General features: G+C 39.1%; 1 protein-coding gene and 2 long non-coding RNA genes across 4 annotated transcripts; 1 reads left to right on the top strand and 2 right to left on the bottom strand.

Moving 5' to 3' along the window:
• On the bottom strand, positions 2,288–3,313 carry LOC110012929 (uncharacterized mitochondrial protein AtMg00810-like). The gene has a single exon (XM_020698063.1). It carries the CDS (start codon positions 3,311–3,313, stop codon positions 2,288–2,290), a length of 1,026 nt encoding a protein of 341 aa, XP_020553722.1.
• Positions 6,954–10,122, bottom strand: LOC105173687. Of its 2 annotated transcripts, none has more exons than XR_002287974.1 (4): positions 8,002–10,122; positions 7,830–7,928; positions 7,239–7,349; positions 6,954–7,140 (listed from the first exon to the last, which is right to left on the bottom strand). It is a non-coding gene; the product is annotated as an uncharacterized LOC105173687 (long non-coding RNA). The 2 variants fall into 2 exon arrangements; XR_848779.2 differs by having other exon boundaries at positions 7,221–7,349.
• On the top strand, positions 12,351–13,367 carry LOC105173688. The gene is made up of 4 exons (XR_848780.2): positions 12,351–12,630; positions 12,753–12,891; positions 12,999–13,234; positions 13,312–13,367. It is a non-coding gene; the product is annotated as an uncharacterized LOC105173688 (long non-coding RNA).

A 27,364-nucleotide genomic window follows, 5' to 3' on the forward strand; every position in this document is an offset into this window, starting at 1 on the left:
AATGGCTGCTGGTTCAGATCAAGCGATGTCATGTCTTTGATCAATCTTTCAGGAATCAAAGCCATTATTTCTTCTCCGGATTCACTCGAGGATTCCTCAAATTCCAAAGTTATTTTCCATCTTCGTAGGGGTCAGATGTTCCTTTCAATTGTTGCTTAGTTTCCCAACGAAGTCTTCGTGCGATCTTTTCAATTTTGGGATCGTATTCCAATTTACCTGTACGAGAAGACCTTGGAATTAATGGTGATAAAAAAATCAAGTAACAAAAATTAAAGAAATCTAATTAAAAACGCCAGTCCCCGGCAACGACGCCAAAATTTGGTGGGTGTCGAGACCACAAAAAATAATTCCTACAACACTTGTGAAAGTGGGAGTAGGGTCGATTCCATAGAGACCGGCTTTAAGTTGATTTCTTTGAGAAAAAATAAAATAAAAGAGGGGAGATTTGATGGAAAAAAAAATAATTAAAACTAAATAAACTGACTGAAACTACCTGATGAAGATACGAGAGAGAGATTTTCCAGTTAAAGTTAGGATCATGCTTGATTCTTGTGTGTTGATCATTGATACAGGAATAACACATGTATAAATGAATAAATCAGTTATAGTGTTGGTACGACCTAACACCTTACCTTTCCTTACCTTTTCGTCAGCCAAGGTACGATCGTTGACTAGATCTCTAATTAATAGACAACCCTGGGAATGTTAACAAGATTTAATCTATTAACAACATTAAAAATTAGTAAGGCCTAATTCTAATCAACAAACTCCTACGAGAATAATTCGTTTAAACTAAATCATACATTCCCCATAGCACAACTAATTACTAGGACATAATTAATCATGCCAGTTTGCTACTAAGCATTGAACTAAATAAACAATTACACAGATTTATAAAGTCCAATTAGCTAAGCAAACCTTCTTGATAATGAATAACCGACCGCATCATTCATAAATGAGACGTTTGTAATAAAAACACAGAGAATAGCATGAATATTTGTTTAACAAGTGTAAAAGGAGCAGATTAGATCTCACAACATATTACGAATTAAGCAATCACCATACCTTAACCAGAAAATAAGGAATTTAGCCGGACATATTAATGGAAGAACACATGAAAAGCAAAGTAGGAAAATATCATAAAAACTAGAGAAATAGAAGAGTTTAAAAGTTGTCTTCTAAAGTGAATTACATCACCTATATATAATAGCTAGATACCTAATTCTACTAGGATTACGAGTAGATTTCTAATTGAACTAAAAGACTTATAGAAATAGAATTATAATCCTAGTTAAACTCCTACTTCATCAAATGTAGTCCAAGCAGCTCCAAACTCTTGCCCAAAATTGAGTTTGAGTCTTGTCTGAATTTTCATTTTAGTGCTTTTCTTCATTTTCCATTTCATTTGTTCTAATGCTGCAAAATAATATTTAATTAGAAGCATTTGGTCACAAAATAGGCCAAAATATTATATGAAATAAGCACAAAATGTGATCTTATCAATATCCCAATTAACTTAAAATTTCATCCCTTTTATATTTTGTTTTATCACCTCCGTTACTTATTGATGTCCCGGAACTGTTTCAATTCCTTCACAATGGTCAACACTTACTACTTAGAATGCTCGACTTGCAAGACCAATATAGAAGCAGAAATTTGAAGAGTGAAAGCCATAGTTGCAGAGAATAGAACTGATTTCTGATAATGAACTTACGAGCCACTGTACAACTTTTATCAGTGCTTTTAAATTACAGAGAAGATGAGGAAAAACTAATTAACCACTGTTAACAAATCTGCTAACTACTTTCTAACTGCTGCTACCTAACAAAAGTGTTAAACTATTACAAGAAGTGCTAAAAGGTGAACAACACTAATTACACAGGAAGAAATTGCTATTTCAGTTATAGAGCAGAAAATATAAAAGTGATGTCGTGCTGGAGAAAATGCATCTTCTTTCTGTGTAAGGTGCAGGAGTAGCTGGAGCTGAAATAGAGTGATCTTCAGCAAATTCATCCCCCCCTCAAGTTGGCGCATGAGAGAGCAGACCCAACTTGGAGAACAGACGAGTGAAGGGAACAGTGGGCAAAGACTTAGTGAAGAGGTCGGCTATTGATCGTGCTTGAAGTGATCGCGTACGAGATGACAGTCAATGTCGAGGTGTTTCGTGCGTTCGTGAAAAAAAGGATTTTCAGTGATGTGGATTGCCGCCTTGTTGTCACAATGGAACGGAATGGGATCTGTAGCAGGGATGGAGAAGCCGCGAAGCAGGTAGCTGATCCAAAGCAGTTCACAAAAACGGTTGATCCCATGCTGCGATATTCGGCTTCGGTGGATGAACGTGATACATGGTCTGTTTCTTTGTTTTCCAAGAGACCAAGGAACCACCAAGAAAAATGCAGTAACCGGTGATAGAGCGACGAGAATCAATGCAAGAAGCCCACTCCGAGTCTGAGAAGGCAGAGAAAGATAATGTGTTTCCAGATGGGAAGAACAGACCCAAAGTGGAAGTTCCTTTGAGATAACGGACGAGGTGAAGAGCAGCAGCAATATGAGGTTCACGAGGATGTTGAAGAAATTGACTCAATTGCTGCACCGCAAAAGAAATGTCAGGACGAGAAAAACCCAAATAAAGGAGGCAACCAACCAATCTTCTGTAGCAATCAGGAGCAGCAATTAAAGCGCTAGAGGAGACATCAAATTTGATTCCAGGAGGAAGAGGTGTGGCGGTAGGGGTGGCCTCAGTCAGTAGACAATCACGAACAATGTCCAAGAGATACTTCTGTTGGGAAATGTAAGTGCCATGAGAAGAGTGCGCCAGCTCTAAGCTAAGAAAATACTTGGCGTGCCCCAAATCCGTAATCGTGAAAAGTTTATCAAGGTAAAGTTTAACATCAGTCATAGCTTCTAAAGAGTTACCTGTGAGAAGAACGTCATCGACGTAGACAAGTAGTACGAGAAAAACTGCATCAGTGCGGAGGATGAACAAGCAATGATCATGAGAGGATTGAATAAAACTATAACGATGTAGTTGAGTGGAGAATTCAATTTTCCATTGGCGGGAGGCCTGTTTCAATCCGTAGAGCGAGCGCTGCAATTTGCACACGAGGCCATCGTCAGCTTTAGAATAACCAGCAAGAGTCACCATATAAACCTCCTCGACAAGATGTCCGTGGAGGAATGTGTTATTGACGTCGAGCTGCAAAAGAGGCCAGGAAAAAGCAGAGGCTATGGCAATGAAAATGCGCACTGTGAAAGTCTTGGCTACCGGAGAAAACTGTCGAAGTAATCGACCCCTTCGATTTGGTTGTATCATTTTGCAACGAGTCGCGCCTTGTATCTATCAACGGATACGTCAGGCTTCAACTTAACTTTGTAAACCCATCAACAACCGATGGCCTTTTTCCCTTGCGGCAGAGGAGTAACATCCCACGTGTGGTTTTTGTCCAAAGCATCAAGTTCCTCTTTCATGGCTAGTCTCCAGCATTCATGTTTATTCGCCTCCAAAAATGACTGTGGCTTCTGTGCAGCATCAACCTGCGACAAAAACGACATGTGTGCAGTGCTAAAAACAAGTGAGTTACATAGATGCGGAGTAGAAGAGGAGTGATTGGAGATGTAGTCCTGAAGCCAACTAGGAGATGTGATAGTTCGTCGAGACCTTCACAGTGTAGAAGATGAAGAATGCAAGGGGAATTTACAGAGAGTGGTTGAGTAGGAGGAGCATTGGTAGAAGTTGGAAGTGATGAATCAGGTGCAGGGACAGGAAGATAGGATGGGCATTCTAGGGAGTCACCAGAGAAGGGAAAGTAGTCTTCATAAAATTCAACATCACGGGAGACTGACACTGTTTAGTGTCGAGGTGATACACTTTATATCCTTTATGTAGTTGGCTATAGCCAAGGAACAAACATTTTGATGCTCGTGGAGCTAATTTGTCTTTGTGTAGAGAGGTGTCGGTCACAAAGCACAAACAACCGAAGGTCTTAATATGAGTGAGTATAGGAGGTTTACCGTGGAGGATTTCCTAAGGAGATTTCCATTCTAAGAGGGAAGAGGGAAGACGATTGATAAGGTATGCTGCAGTGAGGATGCATTCTCCCCAAAATTTCTTTAGAAGAGAGGCTTGGTGTAGGAGCAATCGAGCGACATTGAGTAGGTGTCTATGTTTGCGCTCGGCTACACCGTTTTGCTGAGGTGTATACGTGCAAGAACGCTGATGAAGTATGCCTAAAGAAGAAAAAAGAGCTTGACAATCAGCGTTAACAAATTCGAATCCATTATCAGACCTAACAATTTTAACAGAGACATTGAATTGGTTCGAGATAGAGGCAAAAAAGGAAGCAAGTATAGATGTGACCTGTGTTTTGTTTTGTAAGAGAAAAATCCACACGGCACGACTGCAATCATCCATGATAGTTAAAAAATAATGGCAATTTATAAGTGAAGCAATCATATAGGGTCCCCAAACATCCATGTGAACAATGTCAAAAATGTTATTGCTTCGAATTTCATGTGTAGTGAATGGTTTTCTAGGCTGTTTAGCAATGTGGCATGTATCACAAATTCCCTAAAATTGTGGATTCTTGATTGATTTTACATGTTGAAGTACAGGAAAGGAGGGGTGCCCAAGACATTTATGCCACAACCAAGAAATGCTGGAATTAGATTACATGTTACAGAAAGAAGAGGAAACAAGACTTTGTTCTATAGCAACAGGGCTAAAGGAATACTTGTTGATGATGTATAGGCCTCTTAGTACATTACCCACGGCAAGGATCTCGTTAGTCTTCAGGTCCTGTAACCAACATTTAGAGGATGAGAAATGTACAGAAATGGAGTTCGAATTACAGAGTTTATGGACAGAGAGCAAGTTTTATTTAAAGGTTGGAATGTATAGGACATTAGTAATGGTGAGATTGTTATGCAAGGGAATGTCTCCAGTGATAGTAACAGGCTGTGTAGGACCATCTAGTAGATGCAGAAGAGAGGTAGGAACAATGGAGTGTTTTCGTTTTAAAAGGGAGGAATCTGCACACATGTGGTTAGTGGCGTCGGTATCAACTATCCAAGAACCAAAATCATCAGCATGTGTATCAATAAGGATGCTATTACCTGCAAAATCATCTCCACGTGCGAAGTTAATTTATAAGGGGTCTGAAGCTGCTTCATTTGGAATCTGCCCCTTCATTATTTCCAGCAACTCTGAAACTTGTCTCAAAGCTTCGCCCAAGTCCCTTGTATACTCTCCAATTTTCTTATCTTCAACAACAACCACATTAAAGCTTCTTGGTGTTGCTTCTTCCCTTCGCTTTTGCTCCTTAAGGGTCTTGTACCAATTCGGAAATCCATGAAATTTAAAATATGTATCCTTTGTTTGTCCTTGTCCCCACAGTGAAGACAAACGTGGTTTCCTGTCAATGTAGCCTTTGCCTTTATGCCTAGATTTCTCCAAAATAGGTGTATTCCCTCTAAGGCCTGTGCTCCCTCTTTGGTTGTTCCACCTTGAGTATAATGCCACTCCATCCGAATTACCGTTAGTCTGAGTATTGACCAATCTCTGTCTCTCAACCCTTAGCACCATAGAGTAGGTTTTTGTTCACACTCGGAAAAGGGTCCATGACGAGAATCTGATTGCGGATGTTATCATAACTATCATCTAGTCCCATTAAGAATTGTACTAGCTTTGTCAAGTTATATTCCTCTGCTGCAATTCTGGTAAAACCACAAGTACATAGTCCACAAGTGGAAGTTTTTATAGGCATTAGACAATCTCGCTCGTCCCAAAGTGTAGATAAACTATTAAAGTAATCAACCACACTCATTGTCCCCTGTGCAATGGAGGCAATGGCTCGCTGCAACTGATAAACCATAGGTCCATTGTTTTCGCCGTATCTTTCTTCGAGATCCAACCACAATTGTCTCGTAGTTTTTGCGTACAAAAAAGCCTTCGAAATCTTCTTTGAGATGTCAGTGAGGATCCAGGATGTTACCATTGAGTGTACCCTGATCCACACGTCGTAATTGTCTGCAGAAACGTCTGGTGCGCTGCAACTACCATCAATGAAGCTTAACTTCATTCTCGCACGTAATGCAATCACTATTGACCTCTTCCAGGCCAAAAAATCCGTTTGGTCAAAAGGAGCATTCACCAAAACGGTTCCAAGGTGATCTCCTCCATGGAGTTGCAGGAGCTCCTGTTCCCCCCGTCCTGTTGGGTCTGTGTTGAATTGGCCTGTCGCCATTGCTTGATTTTGTGAAATCTGGAGTAAGAGACTCAGAAATTATACAGAGACCTTCATGTGAAGGCTCTGATACCATGTTGCAAGACCAATATAGAAGCAAAAATTTGAAGAGTGAAAGCCATAGTTGCAGAGAATAAAACTGATTTATGATAATGAACTCACGAGCCACTGTACAGCTTTTATCTCTGCTTTTAAATTACAGAGAAGATGAGGAAAAACTAATTAACCACTGTTAACAAATTTGCTAACTACTTTCTAACTGCTGCTACCTAAAAAAAGTGTTAAACTATTACAAGAAGTGCTAAAAGGTGAACAACACTAATTACACAGGAAGAAATTGCTATTTCACTTACAGAGCAGAAAATATAAAAGTGATGTCGTGCCGGAGAAAAGGCGTCTTCTTTCTGTGTAAGGTGCAGGAGTAGCTGGAGCTGAAGCAGAGTGATCTTCAGCAAGAATTTCTTCACAAGTCAAACGAACACAATGAAATTCTTGGTATACAAAATTATTCATATGCTTCTTCTGTTTTCTTTCCTTCCTATCCTGTTCCAGTATTCTTCAATCCAGCGCAAGACTCCACCCCATGCAAAGATGTAAAACATTCGTTTTGCAAACTATAACTAAACACCACAACCAACTCTTCAGCCGTTATCAACTCTTTGCGACCAATATGGAAAACTACATGCTCTAACAGGATTCCTACTGAACAAATTTTACAACATGATGAAGCTTATGGCACACATATATAGACACATTATACATAATGTTAGCAAACATGCTCAAAACAAGGCACATCATGAGCAGGAGCTTAATCGGTAACTTCTGTAACTTGGAGTGTACGTGCAGCTTTCAGCATACTTAACCAAGTCAGCAGGTTGAGGCAGCCGTGTTGTCAGACCTAACGATACAAACACCTTGTCAGAAAGAAAATAAACGTCTTGAGTCGATAAATATATAGTAAAAGGGTGGGCTACAAACCGAGTTCATATGCTTTACCAGCTACATTTGCAGCAATATGAGCAGAGATCTTTCTTATATTGAACAAAGGAGGATAAATCATTCCCTTATGACAGTGTTCGTGTGTTAATTGACCAGTCAAAGCTTCCACTGTTATGCAGAAAACAGTCATTATTAGTACTAAAATGAGGGTATGTCAATCTAGGGGAAACGGGTCGTGTTTTTCCACATATTTATTTATTAGATTTTCGTTTGCCCAAGTTGGTTGGAACTTATTATGGATTTTCGGTCTTAGAGTGGATATTACAAGAAATAAGGAGATAGGAAGGAGAGTGCAATCTTCATCTTTCTGAGAAGCAAACTTATTAGTCATTAGTGCCTCATTTGCCTAAGATATTCATCAGATCATCAACAGGTTAGCCCGCTCTATGTCATGTTGATTATTCCTCCTTCAGTGCAATCTTCATCTTTCTGAGAAGCAAACTTATTAGTCATTAGTGCCTCATTTGCCTAAGATATTCATCAGATCATCAACAGGTTAGCCCGCTCTATGTCATGTTGATTATTCCTCCTTCCATAGCCGCTAGAAGTTAGAGGACGAAAAAGAGAAAATCAAGAGTAGAGAGGTACTTCTCCAGCACCAAAGAACAAGAATCTGTGGTCAGCCAAGGTACCGCCAAGCAGCGTAAGCGAATCAACAAGCCCAGCAAGCACGATAGATGCTGTCCCCTGCATAAGAAGGATCGATAGTTACAGCATAGGCAGAATCATGAAACAATATCTGCGTCAACTTACACATTACCTGTATATCATAGTTAAAGACCAAATGGGTAGTGCCATATCTGGCCGGCAGCTCAAACACATTATGGTTAGCGAAATCCTCAAACTGAAATCTCAGCATTTATCTATCACGAAAGATGGGTTTGGATTTATTTGCAATTCAAACCAAGGAACATAATATATTTTTTCAGCAAGTTCAATCTTTTCCCTAGTATTTTTCCTTTTGAACAAACAGGACATTGGCAAGCACTTGAAGAAGGCACCTGGAAGAGAGGACGGACATTATAACAGCACGGACCACATTTTGTCATTTTCACTTTCAATTCACACTTCAGGTGGAGGAGGGAAGAAGTGATTACTCTTTGATGACAGTTTAAGTAGAAGGATATCCCTAGTGCCACAGTCTAATAGGATACAACCAACTTAATTAGGAGGATCTCAAAAGCTTCTGCACAGATAACCGTGGCTAGAAGGATCATATCCCCCTTTGTTTGTCGTCTTAGGGATTGAAAGGTTATCATCCGAACTAAATGGTTGAGAAGTGAAGCAAAAATGTAAGAAAGAATAGTTCACCATTTAAGTGGTAGCTTGAAGTGTGAGGCTCCCAATCAATGTCAAATACTGCGAGGATGTTCTTTAGGCATTTGTGGGGAAGCTATTGAAAATGAAATATTTTAGGCATTTGCTTTGAAAATTCATAGATCCTTTTATGAACTCAGGCAGGAGTATGAGCTTGAATTTGATATCTAGCAGACCATGTCTACAATCACCCTGGAGATGTCTCCATATGAGTCATCTCTCACATATTTTTCCCTTCTAGCACAAGTTTTAAAGATGACTTAAATGATGTTCACATGCATACATTAAGTGAATCTAGAATTTTGCAACCAACTCAATACAAAATACTGTATAGAACCAAATAAAACTGAGTACAACTAAAAAGCAAAATTGAACTGAATACTGAATTTACATAAAAGTTAAAATTGAAATCAAATGTCTTCACTCAGTTCATACCAAATTTTATGTTGCTCTTCGATTTGAAGAATTATAGTTGCCTTAGATCCAGTGTTTAGCAAACTCAATCACACTTTCTCATATGGTGATTATCTACAAAATCTGCAAGAAAATATAGCCTATGCAGCTCCTTCACTTTCTACATTACTCTCTAATTAGCAGGGGCTAATTGCATTTTACCCCACAATGAAAACATTAATAGACATCAAAACCTTTTTAACCAAAACAAAACAAAAAAATGGTACCACAACCCCTAAACTTTTGAAGAAAGCTCACATCCCTTTCTGGGATATCCTCAAACCACCTCCTCGAGTCTGGAAAATGACCACATTTTGCGTACATAACCACCAAAGTATTTGCAACAAAAACATCAGACTGAAATCCAGTTACCACTATAATCCCATGAACTTGTGTCCCTAGCATAAAATTCTTTCTACTCGAGCAGGCCTTGAGCACGCTGGGGAAGGTAAAGTCATACACTTAACACCCAATACATGCATCTCCTGAAAAGCCAAAAGGGCCTCTTCCCCAAGTCCATTCTGAGCATACCCAGATATCAAGAGGACCAAGAAACCAAATCTGGTTGTGACTTTCTTCAATCAGCTTGCGGGCATCAGAAAAAACTGTACACTTGGAATAGAAATTTATCAAATGGTTCCTATGCTTCAGGTCATGGGACAATCGAAGTTTGATTAGATGGGCATGGATTTGTAGGCCTTGGTTTATGGATTTGGTTCGAGATAGGTGTGACAAGAGCTTTGAGTAGGAAATATAAGTTGAGGCAAACTTCGAGACTGCCGGAAAAAGCATATACTCCAATTTCCCCAAACTTCAAACCTAATTCGTTCTCAGACCACGAAGCAGAATTGAGAATACAGAATGATGAAAATTCCAATTCCCCACCATCCCTGATTTTTCCACCCGCAAGCGAAAAGGATACCTGCAGAGAAAATCATTCTACGGTTTGACTTCTTCCACAACATCTCCAAGCAACGCGATCGGCCTCGACTGCTGACATGACACTGTCGTTCTCGGCGAATCACAACTCAAGATCGTCGAAAGCCGCCGGCTATGTGGAGGCTGCGACGACCAAGAAGGTGAGGAGGCTGATTGTTTCAGCCGCGTAGAAATGAAGTGGCCGGAGACTCTTCAAATGCCTTTGACGTGGCTGATGACTCAACATCAGATGACGTGTCATTTATCAGTCAGCAGTCAGGATGCCGTGTAGTGGGTGAGTCAGCAGTACGGATGACGTGTCACTAGTGAGTCATCAGGAAAGAAGACGTGTCCCTGGTGAGTCAACACTGCGGATGACGTGTCTCAGGTTAGTCAGCAGGCAGAATGACGTGTGACGGATGAGTCACCGCAGCTGATGACTCATTGCCGATGAGTCAGCACCCCAAATGACGTGTCCATGACGAGTCAGCAGGGAGCATGACGTGTGCGGATGTGTCAGCAGGATGGGTGACGAGTCCATGGTGACTCATCAGCACGTACGACGTGTCATTGATGACTCAGTAGGGAGGATGACGTGTCAAGACGAGTCAGCTACGCCGATGACATATGCATGATGTGTCAGAAGCGAGTATGACGTGTCCGTGGTGGTGTCACAAATGAGTCATCGAGGTGGAACACGTGTTCATGATGAGTCAGCAGTGTGGATGACGTGTAAAGATGAGTCAGCGTTGTCGATGATGTGTAAAGACGAGTCAGCAGTGTGGATGACGTGTGCATGATGAGTCAGCAGTGTGGATGACGTGTTCGTGATGAGTCAGCACTGTGGATGACGTGTGGGTAATGAGTCAGCACCGTGGATGACGTGTCAGCAACGAGTCAGCATCGTGGATGACGTGTACATGATGAGTCAGCATCACTGGATGACATTTAAAGATGAGTCAGCGGTGTGGATGACGTGTGTATGATGAGTCAGCAGTGTGGATGACGTGTGCATGATGAGTCAGCACCTTGGATGACGTGTCGTCAATGAGTCAGCATCGTGGATGACGTGTCCTTGATAAGTCAGCATCGTGGATGACGTGTTCGTGATGAGTCAGCATTCCTGATGACATGTACACGACGAGTCAGCATTGTGGATGATGTGTGAAGATGAGTCAGCAGTGTGGATGACGTGTGCATGATGAGTCAGCACCATGGATGACGTGTCGATAATGAGTCTGCATCGTGGATGACGTGGTGTTGATGAGTCAGCACCTTGGATGACGTGTACATGACGAGTCAGCGTTGTGGATGATGTGTGAAGATGAGTCAGCAGTGTGGATGACGTGTGCATGATGAGTCAGCACCATGGATGACGTGTAATGATGAGTCAGCCTTGTGGGTGATGTGTAAAGATGAGTCAGCAGTGTGGATGATGTGTGCATAATGAGTCAGCACCTTGGATGACGTGTCGACAATGAGTCAGCACCTCGGGTGACGTGTCGACAGTGAGTCTGCATCGTGGATGACGTGGTCCTGATGAGTCAGCATCGTGGATGACGTGTCGTCAATGAGTCAGCATCGTGGATGCCGTGGTCTTGATGAGTCAGCATCGCTGATGACGTGTTCTTGATGAGTCAGCACGGTGGATGACGTGTCCGCAGTGCGGATGACGTGTCGTCGCGGGGATGATGTGTCCCGGACGAGTCAGCATTGTTGATGACGTGTGCGTGATGAGTCAGCACGTGGTATGACTTGTCCTGATGACTCAGCAGACGGGATGACGTGTGCATGATGACGTTCCTCTGATGAGTCAGCACTTCGTATGACGTGTCTGCAAGGCTTATGACGTGTCCTCTCCGAGTCAGCAGGCACAATGACGTGCTACAGATGAGTCAGCGGCTTCGATGACGTGTCCTTGACGAGTCAGCAGGAGCCATGACGTGTGCACGATGAGTCAGCATCATGGATGACGTGTCGCACGATGAGTCAGCATTTGTGATGACGTTTCCCTGATGAGTCAGCAATGAAGATGACGTGCCAGTACTGACTCAGCAAAGCGGATGACGAGTCCTTGATGAGTCAGCTTTACGGATGACGTGTCTTCGCTGAGGATGACGTGTTGCCGGTGAGTGAGCAAATTGGATGACGTGTCGGTGGTGAGGCAGCTTGGCGGATGCTGTGTCGGTGATGAGTCAGCAGGGATGACGTGTCTGTGGTGAGTCACTAGTGTGGAAGAGTGATCGTGGAGGAGTACGTGGCATGGATGAGTCAGCATATAGGATGACGTGTCGTAGGTGAGTCAAGAAAAGGGATGACGTGTTGGTTGTGAGTCAGCAGTCAGGATGATGTGTCTGGATGAGTCAGCAATCCCCAATTTACCCAACTTCCAAACCCTAATTCTCAATTCTCTGTCGCTCGAACAATCGTTAAAGAAAAATCATAATCATGTTGTTCCTCCCATCCAAACTCTAACTCTAGTTCCACAGCCTCACCGTCATAGAAGACGGTGGCTGCGTCGGCGAAATCATGGAGCTGCGCGATCGCCTCGACTAGTTGCAGGCTGTTCCTGGCCACGACCCCATGCTTATTCGAGACTTGAGCTCAAGATCTACGAACCCCGCCGGCAACAAAAGCTGGAGACTCCGAATGTTGTCCTCTATCCATTTGATCGTCTTTTCATGAGATTTGTATATTGAAGGTAATTATATGTACTCTTGCTTCATATTCGAATAGAAGAAAAGCCCATTAGAAAAAAAAAAAAAACAAAAAAGGCTCTTGGCGAGTCGGAATTTCTGTTTCAGATGATACTTTACCTTGCAGAAGCAAGTCGGAATTTTGGATGTACCGAAATATTCAAAGAGCCATCAAAATTTGCCTGGTCAGATTGCTATGAAGAGCATTTTATTGTATCCTATCACCGGATTGTCTTAGTGACTAATGGTGAGCCATGCTGCTGCAGGTAATCGCTGGATGCATTTCTGTTCATTCTTTAGCATATCCTCTCCTTTGCTTAGAATAATAGTTTCTAATTTCACATTGAGATGCGTTCTTTCTTGTATGGGGTAGTGTGTGGCCCCTGATAAGATGGATAAGAAGCCCTGCAAGATAATGTGGGATGTGCCATGGGAAGAAGCCCTTCTCATTTAATTATCCATCTGAAAAGCTTTAGGAGAGGTGAAAGCTTTGTTTGAGTGATAAAGTGCAATACAGAACAAGTATCAGAGGAAGGACAGCCACAAGCAGTTAGAGTCTGCTCAGTTGTGCGTAAGATGTGGAAAGCACACCAGACCTATATGAAACAGGTCTGTAGATCCCAACAAATTACTGTTTGATTTGATAAAGCACTACATTGTGCCATGTGAATTTGTTGTTTCCACAGGTTCCCTCAGGCCAAAGACATGTATCTTCTTTGAATGAAGTTGATGCAACAGAAAATCCCCAACGAAAAATATACGCCATTCCTTCCTTTTTATCGAATCGATCATAACCACCACCTACATTCCAGGAAATTGTGCACCACAAATAGGAACTAATAAAGAGACCCGCGATCCCGTAGAAAGACATCACGATCCCTTGTGGAAAAAAAATGATTTGCTGAGACGGAACGAAAGATATCAAATTTCTACCAAGATAACTGGAAGTTCCAACCAATAAGAATCCTAATGAACCTAAAAAAACGATAAGGGCCCAGCAAAAATTACTTAGTTTTCGAGACCCCTTTATAAGTTCTATCCATATATGTTCTGATCGCCAACTCATACTTGATCCGATTGCATTTTATTGGAATTGAGAGAATACCCCAAATTATTTTGACTTTACTTTTTTTGTTTCCGAAGGAACTATCATCAACTAGCACTAGTTTGATGTGAACTAGCACTAGTTTGATGTGAACCTTTAGGAGTAATTCATCCAATTGGTTAGATCTAAAATAATAACATACCCTTCATATGATCCCAATATACATATTGATATACATATAGATCCACCAACTTTACATTTTTTAGGCATCCAGCGATCCTGATCTATTTGAAACTAGCTAGAATTCATTTACCCATAGATCATTTTCTGCAGGCATAAGAGCTTTTTCCTTTATGTTCGGCGGAAATCACATGTTATACCATATTTCATTTCCCGAAATAAATATCTGTGTTATGCTATAAGTCTAAGTTTCAAAAAAACGGATGAGATTGGGTCCTCTCAGATCTAAACAATCTTGTTTTTTTGAACATGAAGAAATAAAGAAGCCATTGCAATTGCCGGAAATACTAGGCCTACTAAAGGCACAAAAATAGAGGGAAAATTGAAAGTTGTCATAAAATGGGTACCTCGATTTACTATTTGTACCTGTTATTATTTTTTTTTAATATTTTATACTAATTATAATTAAAAATTGTAATTATTATGAATTCGTAGTTATTATTAATTAATTCAATTTGAAAATTCTTATTAGAGATATAAGTATCTATATATCTAAGTGAGTATATAGAATAAGTCCAAGGAATGTAGAACTAAATAAATGGACTTATTCATCTTTCTACATGAAAGATACGTATGATAATCAACTTTATTATTTTTCTTCATTTCTTTCTGTTTTGTTCTTGTCTTCTAATTTAATAAAGAAAGAGTTTCTTACAAATTATCGAAAGATTCGTTAGAATGCGACACAACCGGGATTTTGAGTGAAAATGGGATTTTCGGGAGATGGAGAAAAATACAAAACTATATATCTATCTTTTCTATATTTAAATTTGATTATAATCATATACGTAAGACGAAATTCGTTTTATTTGCCTACTTTCACGAAAGGAAGAACTCACGCTTTTATCTTGTTGATAGAGATCTCTTAATTAGTAATCGGGAATCTAGGTAAAAAAAAAAGAGTTATCCGCAACTTTTGATTCTTTCTACAATTAGATCTTAGGTCACCAAAGAAAACTCCATTCTTATTTACTTTGATTCCGATAAGCTAACTACTTGTTTGCTACAAATAAAATAATTGAACTTAGTGTGCTCTACTTGAATTGGAATTCAAAGGAAAGAAGGCGTGGAGATTAAATAACTCACTCAGAACGCTTTTTAAAAGATTACGTGGTACGATTAGGTCAAATAAGCCCTTCTCGAATAAATATTCAGCCGCTTGTAAACCTTCGGGTACTGTTTTATTCAATGTTTGTTCAATTACTCTTTTACCCGCAAATGCAATGTAGGAATTGGGTTCGGCAATAATGATATCTCCCAACATACCAAAACTAGCAGTTACCCCACCAGTAGTAGGAGATGTAAGGATTGATACATAAAATAACTTTTTATTTGATTGATAATCATATAAGGCAGACGATATTTTAGCCATTTGCATCAAGCTCAAACTTCCTTCTTGCATGCGCGCCCCCCCCGAAGCGCACACTATAATAAGAGGTAGAAATTGATTGGTAGCGTACTCAATCAAACGGGTAATTTTCTCCCCGACTACGGATCCCCTACTACCCCCCATAAACTCAAAATCCCTAACCGCAATTGCTACGGGAATACCATTTAGTTGACCTACGCCTGTTTGAACAGCCTCAGTTAATCCTGTCTTGCTTTGATAAGAATCAATACGCTCTTTATAAGGCTCCTCCTCCGAATGAAATTCAATGGGATCCAGAGAGCCCATGTCTTCATCCATAGGATCCCAAGTACCGGGGTCGATCGAAACTTCGATTCTTTCTGAACTACTCATTTTCAAATGATATCCACATTGTTCACAAATATTCATTTTTGATTTCAAAAATTTCTTATAATTTAATCCATAACAATTTTCGCATTGAACCCACAAATCCCTGTAGTTTTGAGTTGCATCGAGATCATCTATTCTGTGCTAAGGACTTCACAGAAGCTAAAAACCTACCACAATGGAGGAAGCCATGAAGGATGAAATCAATGCTCTTGAAAGGAACAAAACCTGGAAGAAGATTATAGAATTACCTCCAAACAAAAAGGCCACTGGATGCAAATGGATTTACAAGGTAAAACTTAACCCTAATGCAACGAGTATCCTGAATGCGTAGTAAATGTGGAGAAATATGTCACTGATTTCCTAGTTTCTGAAGAGTCGGATATATAAGTTTCTGTTGTTGCGGCAAAAGACATGAAAGACTATTAATTTCTATTTGCTGCTAATAGTTGATTTTTAAATTCCCTGAGTTACACTTTGTTAACATTAACCCATGTAACGCATGAATGCTGTAACCAAAATTATTTCATTTCACCATTTCAAGTTAAAGATTAGTGTTTGATCCACGCTTTACACCAAATATAAGTCCAGTATCAATGAGCAAATTGCATGCAACATTTCCTAGTTCCATTTGGTTTCTCATTGTTCTAATTTCTGTTGCTTTATGTGCGGAATCCCAGACCCTTTTTAGCAATTAATTACTGGTATGTACATTTTTTGCAGTTCTATCTAGAAGAGGCAAAGGGGAGGGTGGACTATCAAGGCTATGTTTTTCCTCCAAGGCGTGGCGTTATGGTTAGTGACTTTACTTGCACTTGCCAAATTTGTTTGCTTAAGTAGGTCATGGATACGGTGGAACCATCTCCAATTTAGTGTCCTCTTGATACATAACATCTTTTCCCTTATAATGCAGCAATTTACAATTTAACCAAGTCACTTAAAGTACTCAAATAATACGACGTATGACAAATTTTAGGATTTCCAGATTTTGATCTGGTATCGGCCACACATATGGAAGAAATCTTCTCGAGGTATTTGGTGTTCCAGTCATCCTCTATCCTACTCTATCAGAATGCGGCCTCTCACTTTTAATTTGTATGGAATTGAAGAAGAGGAAGTTTTGGTTATCTTTACCATTTCTTCCCTCAAAAGTTAGTGATAGGTGCTTGGTAAAGAAAATTGTCATTTTTGGAAATCGGACAACAATTTATGGGCATCCCATATAGAAGATTGGAGCATTCAACTTTAGACAAGTAATTTATTTTCTCAGCATTCTACTTGAGACAAATATGAAGGAAAATTGTATTTTGCTTTTCCTATGCATACTGCTTGATTCACTCAAGGTTTTGACTTGTACTTGTACAATCTTCAACCTATTTGGAAAGAATTGTGGCTTTTTTCTTAAATAACCTGTAACGAATTAATACTTTTCAGATTTTATACTGGGTAGTTCTTTACTAAAAAATGGAAAACCAGTTGATATAAATCAATTTGAAATACACTTTCATGCATTAGTATAGAGACCTATTTGCATCCTCATAAAAGTTGAACTTGTCTGAAAATTTAAATTCAACATTTTTTATTCCTTTTGTTCTTTGGAGAAGCTCTGTTCTGTTGTGTTTTGCATTTCTCGGTTTCTAGACTCCATGCATTCCAGGTGACTGTCTGGTACTGCTTTGAAATGTTCCTGTAATTAGTAGTTGAAATGTTATCTTTATCCAGTAGCTGGCCTTATTTCAATCTCTGAAATGAACTATACCTATTCCATGTACTTTATGTCTAGTATCATCCAAGGCTCTAATTCTTGCTTCTTTCTTTTTCTGCAAATGAGGTGTTAAACTGAGGATATTACCTTAATGTTTTCATCTTCTCCCTTGCTAACTTTAGTACTCATGTGAGCTTTTGAATTCAATTTTCTCTTACTCTTGCAGCCCGATTCAGAGACACAAGTACTTACTATTCAGTTTGAATGGAATGGTTTCTGAAATCTGTCTCAAGCACATTGATTGGAGTGAGCCCTTAGTTTGAAATTGCAATTTATACTCTCTGCTTCTATGTGGGAGGGGAAGACAACCATGTTGAGCTTGGTCCCTACCTTGTAAATATCAAGTGCTATCGTCTCGGCAACAAAATTGGATTGCTTTTCCAGTGGCAGACTAACTTTAAATGCAAATATTGTCATCTACAATCTCCAGATACTGATATCTAAGTATGAGCCAAGATATATGAAAGCCTGAAAGCATCAGATGGTATGCATGTTGTTTATCCTGTGGAAGATTGTTGAGTTCATGTATTATGAGATCTTCTGATAGTACCAAATGGTTCGGGCGAATAAGTATGGAGAATAACTAAATACATGACATTTATTAAAGTTGTTTTATGACTATCAGGTACTAACATTGTCCACCGGAGTTGTGTGTTATTGAATCATATGTGGTGATATGTACTCTATTGAACCTATTGTCATGTTCGAAGTTGTGTATTATTAGATTTAAAATATATATATATATATATATATTTGTTGTAATTTCAGTACCTCATTTAATATATTCTCAGGAACGCATACAACAGCTTATGTAGCTACTTGTTCAATACCCAAGCAAGTAGCATAGAATTTCTCTTCTTTTTTTGGTTGTAGAAATTCTGCAGCCAACACAAACTTGCAATACATAGGGTACATGCACTTCAAACACTTAGCTGATTTAAGGATTCTGTAGTTGCTTCATGTTCAAACCATACACCACCAATCACCTCCCCAACCCCCCAAACTTGGGGGGTGTGGGGGGGAAATGGGATTGGTTGGAGAAATGATTGAAAGCAAAGCATAACAGATGATGATGAAGTGGGCATTTGTGTACAGGAGATTGCAGGGTTGTTTCTGCTTGAGGAAGTAGCAGTGAAAAGGACAGATGCAGAAGGCACTAATATTACCTAAAATATCAATGGATCTTTGAGGCTTTTTATGGACAAAAAATCTTTCAAAAGAATCTAAGATTATCTGCTAGACATGTGATAGCTGTTATTCCAAGTTTGCAACTAATTTCCCGCCAACCCCATTTGCCAACAGCTGTTGAAGATAAAATTGTCCTATGCCTATTTGTGTTTTTTTTTCTTTTTTAAATTTAAAATTTATTCTGTTAATGTTATTTTTTTGTATCTATGGACCAGTTGCGAAAATTGGGGAACAAAAAAACATAAAACAACTATATATCGTTATTTCTTCTTAAGCTCTTTGCATATTGAAATTTTTTATGGATGCTATTGTTGGAAACAATGATCACTTATGAAATCACGTTAATCACAATTTGATAAAGTAATATTTCAATTTTACCAATTTACAATTCAAGGGTACTATCATCCTCGTTTATCACAGTATTGGGCAAAAAATTTTGGGTAGATTTTGCTTTCGCGTATACGCTGTGAAGGCATCGAAACAGGTTCTTGTTTTGGGGAGAACAATGAATGCAGAATGCCTCTTGTTGTTACCAAATATTTTGTCTCAATTTTGATTAAATATTCCCAACCGACACAATCTTGAAACTAGTATAATTCTGTATAATTTGTCATTGACAACTAATGATGTAATGTTTTTTTATTTTAAAAGTAGACATTTCTGAGTATTTTATTATTTTATTTGATATATATACATAATATATAATGATATATATATACGTACTATTTATATAAAATTAAGGGCAAAAGACAATTTTCGTCCCACAGTTATAGGCCATTTTCGTTTTAGTCCCGTAAGTATCTAGGTTTTCAATTTGGTCCCGTAAAACTGAAAAATTCGTAATTTCAGTCCAAATTTCGCCGGAAAATTTTGTGGGTTGCCGGAAAAAGTCACATGCGATGCATGTGACTTTTAAAATTGGGGGCTCGATCCTGATTGGTTGGAGAAACTGATGTGGCGCATATGTGGCGCATACGTGTAAATTAAAAAAAAAAAAGACTGACGTGGATTTTTAATCCACGTCAACTGCTGACTCGGATTTAAACACAAGAACAACACAAACAGACGGGATTTCTCTCTTACATTGCAGCGTCTTCACCATTTTCACCCATTTCCCCCAAAATCAAGAAGAACCCTAAAACACCCAACAAAATTGAAGAGCAATGTCTACTGTAACAAGATCGACGGAATGCAACTGTGGAGTGGCAGCTGTGATGCGCATGTCATGGACGAACGGCAATCCGGGGAGGAGGTTTCTTTCATGTCGAAATTACAAGGTAAATTTCCTAATTTAATTTAAAGTTTTAGTTTTGAAAATAATATTTTGGTTTTCCATTTTGGCAGAGAGGAGGGTGTAGGTTTTTTTTATGGGAGGACCCACCAATGTGTGAAAGAGCTAGGGTGATTATTCCCGGATTGTTAAGAAAAATCAACGCTTTGGAAGGAGATGTTGAAGCCTTGCGCACGAGCAACCGATTTATGAGAAAGTTGATGATGATGGGCTCTCTCTGTTGTTTTTTAATTTTTTTTTTTTTTTTTTTTTTTTTTTTGGTTTAGTTTGGTTGTAAAGTTTGTAATGAAATGTAAGCTTTTGTTTTGGAATGAAATGAAAAGGCTGAAAAAGGCCTGTCTGTTGAAAATGCAATTTCTCCAATTTTAATTTCCTAATTAAAATTGCGATAGCGAAAACATCAAAACATCAAAACATTGCGATAGCAAAATTGTACGAAATGGACATAATGAAAATACTGTCATTGTCATTGTCATTGCGATAATTGGATTGTCAAAAACATCGTCATATACACCACTAGACAACAAAATACTGACATTGTCGCAAGCAAAAATCTGAAATTGTATATAACGTTGAACAAAATACAACCATTGTCAAAAACATCGTCATATACACCACTAGACAACAAAAAACATCGTCATATACACCACTAGACAACAAAAAACATCGTCATATCGTCATATACACCACTAGACAACAAAATACTGACATTGTCGCAAGCAAAAATCTGAAATTGTATATAACGTTGAACAAAATACAACCATTGTCAAAAACATCGTCATATACACCACTAGACAACAAAACATCGTCATATACATCACTTGTTTAACTTTAGAAACTTTTGTCCTCCTTCTTTCAATATTGCTTCACTTGTTTCAGTTTGTGGCCTCGTAGAAAATGACGGCAATATTTGTCTTCCTCTAAAAGATGGAGGTGCACGGATTGTGACTCTTGATTGCAAAGTTGTCCCTGGATTGTTCATGTGTAATTGCTCAAACATCGATGGTCCAGGCATGAACACTGGTAGAGGGGGTACAGATGCAGGTGCAGGTTGCATCTGATCTTGAGTCAAGCATGCTTCAGGTTGCTCATCTTCATCTTGCACTTGCAATGGTGGGAGAATATTTGTATGTCGAGATCCCTATAATCATCATGTAAAACTGCACTTACATGTAAATTCATTTTCTTTAATTGTAACAATATAACTTCATGTAAAAGTGCACTTACACTTGATGTAGCCTGTCCCAGTTGTTCAATTTCAGGTTCAGTTGTAGGTTCAGTTGCCTTTCTTTTTCCAGCCTAATACAAAGTACCAGCAGCATTATTATATGTAATATAAACTTGATGATACAGCATTAAATACAAATAATAGAAAGTACCTTTTTCGTCGCTCTTTCGTGCTGTTCAGTTTGAGTATGTCCAACCTCATGAGAAGCTTGATCCTGTCATGCAAAGCTGAAAATTAGAATACATGTGTGTAAAATGAAATAGTTACAAATAAAAAAACAAATAAAGTACCTGTTGACTCTCAGTTTGCATTCTTTGAGGACAGTTGGTACTGTTGTGTCCAGCCCCCCGCATGTCCTACAATGCACCATCTTTTGATTCCTTCTTATCTTCTGCACCTGTGCTGTCTTCTTTTTCTTTTTGGATGGAGGCTCATCGCTCTCTCTTCTTCTAGCCTTTTTCGGTCTCCCTGGACCTCTACCAAAATTTGGGGGTAGAGGTGGTATGATGCTAGTCTCATGCCATAGTGTTTCATGGCTCATTGGTAGTATTGCAGGTGCATAAACTTTCTTGTAAGTTTCAACACTATAGCATTCATTTACATAGTCTACAGGATCAAGCTTCTGAAAGTATATAGCACAACAACCATGTTTGCAAGGAATGCCCGACAATTGCCATCTCCTACAGCTGCAACTTCTAGACCCCAAGTCCACGGCATGTTGACTCCCATCAAAACAAGAAACTTGATAATGTTGATCATCGGCCTTAATTGGTATACAATCAGAAATCTTATTTATTTGTTTTTGTAGGATTTTCTGAATTTTTGGGCACAATCTTTTCTTCCACTTAGCAGCACACTTATTTCTGTTCTCTTGCATCCGCCGCATGAGATATTCTCTTATCCATTCTAACATAGTTAGAATGGGTTTTTCTCTTGCATCAATTATACAACCATTAAATGCCTCACACACATTATTCAAAAGCATGTCACACGTGTTAATTTCACTGAAATGAGATCTAGACCATTGTGTTGGAGGTTTATCATTCAACCAATCATGTGCAGCTTCAGACAATTTTTTCAGGTCTTCCATACATTTCTTCCACTCAGTTACGGTACAAGCTCTAGCAGCATTCCATAAAGCATTTTTCAGTCTCTGTCCCCTAAAACCAGCATTCTTAAAATTGTTATTAAGGTGTCGTACACAAAATCTGTGGTCACTCCCAGCAAAGACATCTCCCAAAGCTTGCATAAGTCCCTTCTGTTTATCCGACATGAAAGTGTATTCAAAATCTCTAACTATGTTCAAATCATGCTTCAGAATTATTAAGAACCATTCCCAAGTCTCCCTACACTCTTTATCCACAACTGCATAACAAATAGGGAACAGGTTGTTGTTCGGATCTACTCCAACTGTAGTGAGCAAAATACCCCCATGAGGCCCCTTCAATTGACACCCATCCACCCCAATTATAGGCCTACAACCAGCTTTCCACCCTCTTTTTAAGGCCGCAAAACCTACATAAATCCTGCTAAACCTTGTTTCCGTCATATTATCTTCTGTCCCCAAAACAACTGTAGAACCAGGATTTGTTCTTCTTATCTCCTCAGCATAATCCCACAATCTACTATATTGCCATTCAGGAGCACCCTCAATTTCTTTCAATGCAGCCTTTTTTGCTCTATATGCTTGAGATTTTGACACATTAACCCTTAGTTCATTTATTACATCCACTCTCCACCCTTTCACATTTCTTTTTGGATCTGATTTAAATTTCTACAAATACCTATCCTTCAACCAATTGCTCTTCATATTTTTCACATCAAAGATTTGTGGGCATGAGTGGTGAGATTGTAGTAGATTGATTTGAAAAGTCTCCTCATCTTTTACTTTAATTGCATGCAGCTTCCATTGACAATCAGCATCCCCACATTCAGCATAGATCCTTCTTTTATCATTTTTTGTAAATTTCAATGTTCTTTTTGACTTGATTGCATGTGATTGCAAGGCCTTTTTGCATTCTTTTTTAGTGCTAAACAACATGCCAATTTCAAATGTGGGGTTATATGTTTCATCTACATTGAAAAGTGGATGTGAAGGTCCCTCACCATCCCCATCTGAATCCCTTTTCTCATCTAATTCCCTGTCATTATCCACCACATCAACTTCTTCACTAGACTCCCCATCATCTTCATCACTATCATTTTCCCCTTCCACCCTCCCACTTTCCCTTTCAACCCCCACATTTTCACCACCAACTTCTAATTCACCCTCAACCCCCTCATAATCGCTATCTACCAAGTCATCTCCCTCAACACCCTCACCCTCACCTTCAGCACCCGCACCCTCACCTTCAGCACCCTCACCCTCACCTTCATTCACTTCAGCCCCCAAAAAAGTAAAGGGCTCCTCACCCCCCTCCCCCATTTCAGTTTCAGCAACCCCTGTTCCCTTCTCAACCATCTGTGCAACCCCTTCACCCTCCTCAACCATCTCAACAGCCCCTTCACCCACCATAACTTCAACATAAATCATCATCTCTCTATCATTCTTCCTAATTCTCCTCCATGCCCTCTTCATATCATTATTATCAATCAACAACTTAAAGCCTTTATTCACAATTATGTAAAATGCCCTATCCTTCCCTAACCCAAGACTATCACAAAACAGGTTTAGAGTTTCAATATTGATCTCTTGGGGTGATACATAATCGTATTTAGACACCCTACCCCCCACATACACAGCTTCAGGTATATGTCTAGCCACACCATTATAATGTAGAGATAGTGTTATGGAATCAGTGTCGGGGTCTGTTTAAGCACAAAAAAAACACAAAGCAACAAAAGCAGGTTCAGTTGTAGGGGACCACACCATTAAAAGCATAAAACAAACAAATAAAAGCACCATGCTCGACAGTCGGCCGACAATGACAAAACACCAATAATAAAAAACCCGATAAGGGTCCACAAAAAAGATAATAAACAAAAATAACCTGGCAAGGGTCCACATAAACAACAATTAACAAAACCCGGCAAGGGTCAATTTATCTCTATAAAAAACGAGGAGTGAAAATGGAGAATACTTACGGTATTGATGAGGAGGCATATTCATATGCCTATCCTGCCGAACGAACACCATTTTCACTCCAAAGTGGCTTGATCTTGTTCGTCTTCACAAATGGTGGGGAGTAGATAGGTTTTCGCAGCTTGGGTTCAAAGGAGATTAGGGAAATTAGGGCTCGAGTTCGAAAGAATTGGGTGAATTAGGAATCGGGTTTGAAGGAATTAGGGGGCGGGTTTCAAAGAATTAGGAGAATTAGGGAAAATCTTTGCCAGATGTTGTGTTTAAATCCGAGTCAGCAGCTGACGTGGATTAAAAATCCACGTCAGTCGTTTTTTTTTTAATTTGCACGTATGCGCCACATCAGTTTCTCCAGCCAATCAGGATCGAGCCCCCAATTTTAAAAGTCACATGCATCGCATGTGACTTTTTTCGGCGACCCACAAAATTTTCCGGCGAAATTTGGACTGAAATTGCGAATTTTTCAGTTTTACGGGACCAAATTGAAACCCTAGATACTTACGGGACTAAAACGAAAATGGCCTATAACTGTGGGACGAAAATTGTCTTTTGCCCTAAAATTAATATTAGTATTTTTATATTAAGTAACAAATATAAATATAGTATTAATTTACCATAAAAAAATTAAATTTATGTATTTTTGTAGTTTAGTGATTTCACATTTTTCCAAAAACTAACCTAAGAAATAATGTTAGTTGCAGTCCCATAACTTAGGTCATGCTTACTTTTAATCTCAATGATTACAAAAACATCACTTTAAGGACAATATCTTATATTTTTTCTTACTTTTAGTATTGTTGTTAAATAATTGAGTAAATGGCCACGTGAGACTCACGTGGGCCGTGGCCATTAAGTGCTCATTTTGGAGGGAAAAGAGGAATGTGCCTCTCACATGAAATCTTACTTTCTGTTCCATAATTTAGCCTTTGTTCACTTTTGGGTCCAATAATTATAAGATTCTCATTTTAAGGTCAACTTACGATATTTCTCACTTTTCGTCTTGTCGTTAAACATTTGATAAAAATGACCACTTGATGCTCACGTCTCCATTAAGTTGGGGCATGTTGAAGGGAATTATGGCATATGAGAGGTACATGTTTCGTTTTTGGAGGGACTATAATTGCAATTTTTGGCAATAGAGAATTAAGGTCAACACTATTTGAGTCCTTCCAAACTGGCAATAATTAAGCTTCTTAGGCTAAAAATATAATTTTAACAAGTGATTTAACTGTTACAAAATCAAGTATCATGTGTTACTGCAATAATAAAAGTATGTATAAAAACCTTGTCAACGAGCACGAGTCGGGAAATAAGGTTTTATGGCAATGACGATATTGCAAGTGGCAAGACTCGCCCAATTTGCACAAGGACGAAGAAAGTTATATCTAGGCCTCGTTGCTGGTTAAACAAAATGAACAAAGAGTTTTTCCTGAAAAATGCCATAATTTCCCTCCAAAACACCCATGTAACGGCTATGTGAGTATTACATGATTGCTTCCGTCAATTATTTAAAGGCCACGTGAATACAAAAAATAATATCCCACTAATCATTCTCCATTCTATTCAACAATAAGAAATCCATACAATGCTTTTTATAGTCTTAGCTCATGATTCCAAAAAGAGTAACAAATTTATGAAAACTGAGGCGATAAAAATCTAAATAAAAATTTAGCAGTTCATTTTTCGTGAGACTAATATTATAAAAAAAAAAGACTAATATTGTAAAAATTAAAAGTTAAAGATGAAAATATCGAATGAGCTAATTTAGGGAACTAAAGATGCATATTGTTGAGAGTACAACATCAGCAGCCATGATCACTTAGGGTTGAAGAATTTGGCAGCTTGAGGAGGAATATGTGATGAATAGCGCCTGTTTGTTTTGTCTTGATCCGCTTGTGCCAGAGTTTATATGTTATCGATTTTATTAAATTCTAATTCCTGTGGGATGGGATATATATTAAAATTAAAATTAAAATCATTAATTAAGTTTCTTGTTTTTATAGGAAATTAATAGGAAGCCAGATGTGTTTCAACAATGCAGTATACATGTGGTAGTCATTACTCCTCAAGACTCTGATCCGATCTCTTCCATCAATAATCACCGTGATATTTGCCCCATGGCTAAGCAACATCGTTTGCCCTTTACCTTTAGTACCACTTCCTCTACTAGTGTTTTTGAGCTCTTGCACACAGATTTCTGGGGACCTAACTCCCTTGAGTCGCTAACCGGGTGTCGTTACTTCCTTACCATCGTAGACGACTATAGTCGTGCGACCTGGACCTTCTTACTCAACTATAAATCCCAAGTATCTCAAACACCGATCAACTTATTTAATATGATCAAAGTTCACTTTCATGCTTCTGTGAAATATATTCGATCTGACAATGGATCAGAGTTTGTTAACGACCAATGTAGTTTGTTGTTTAACTCTCTTGGAATTATACACCAGACTTCCTCTCCTTATACCCCTCAACAAAATGGGATCGTAGAACGTAAACATAAGCATATCTTAGAGATTGTCAGGGCTCTTCTCTTTTAATCACATTTACCTACTCGTTTTTGGGGGGAAGCCATTCTCACAGCCACCTATCTTATCAACATTCACCCACTTCTATCCTTGACTGGAAGTGCCCATATGAAATTCTCTATCACAAGCAACCCGACCTCACACAACTCCGTACATTTGGTTGTTTATGTTTCGCAACCAACACTCTGCCTCACAAAAAATAGTTTGATAAATGTGCCACAAAATGCATCTTTCTTGGCTACTGCCAAACCAAAAAGGCCTACAAAGTTTATGATCTCGACTCTAATCACCTTCTTACCTCTAGGGACGTGATATTTCACGAACACATCTTCCCTTATTCCAATTTCACCTCGTCTTCTGATCCCATCACCCTGCCACTACCTACAGATAACTTTGATCCTCCTACTCCCTCGAGCGAGCTAGCGACTCCTCCTACTCCCTCGAGCGATCTAGCGACCCCTCCTACACCTACCACGATCACTCCCTCTACTCTTGATCCAGTGCCTAACTCTTCCACCTCTATTCCACTTCGCAGATCTCAGCGACCTCACTATAAGCCTTCTTGGCTTTCTGATTACGACTGCAACTGCACCCTCACTTCTCCTTCCTATATCTCAGCATCATACTCCACTGCACATTC

Source organism: Sesamum indicum, linkage group LG11, assembly GCF_000512975.1.
Source record: "Sesamum indicum cultivar Zhongzhi No. 13 linkage group LG11, S_indicum_v1.0, whole genome shotgun sequence".
Taxonomy (NCBI): Eukaryota; Viridiplantae; Streptophyta; class Magnoliopsida; order Lamiales; family Pedaliaceae; genus Sesamum; species Sesamum indicum.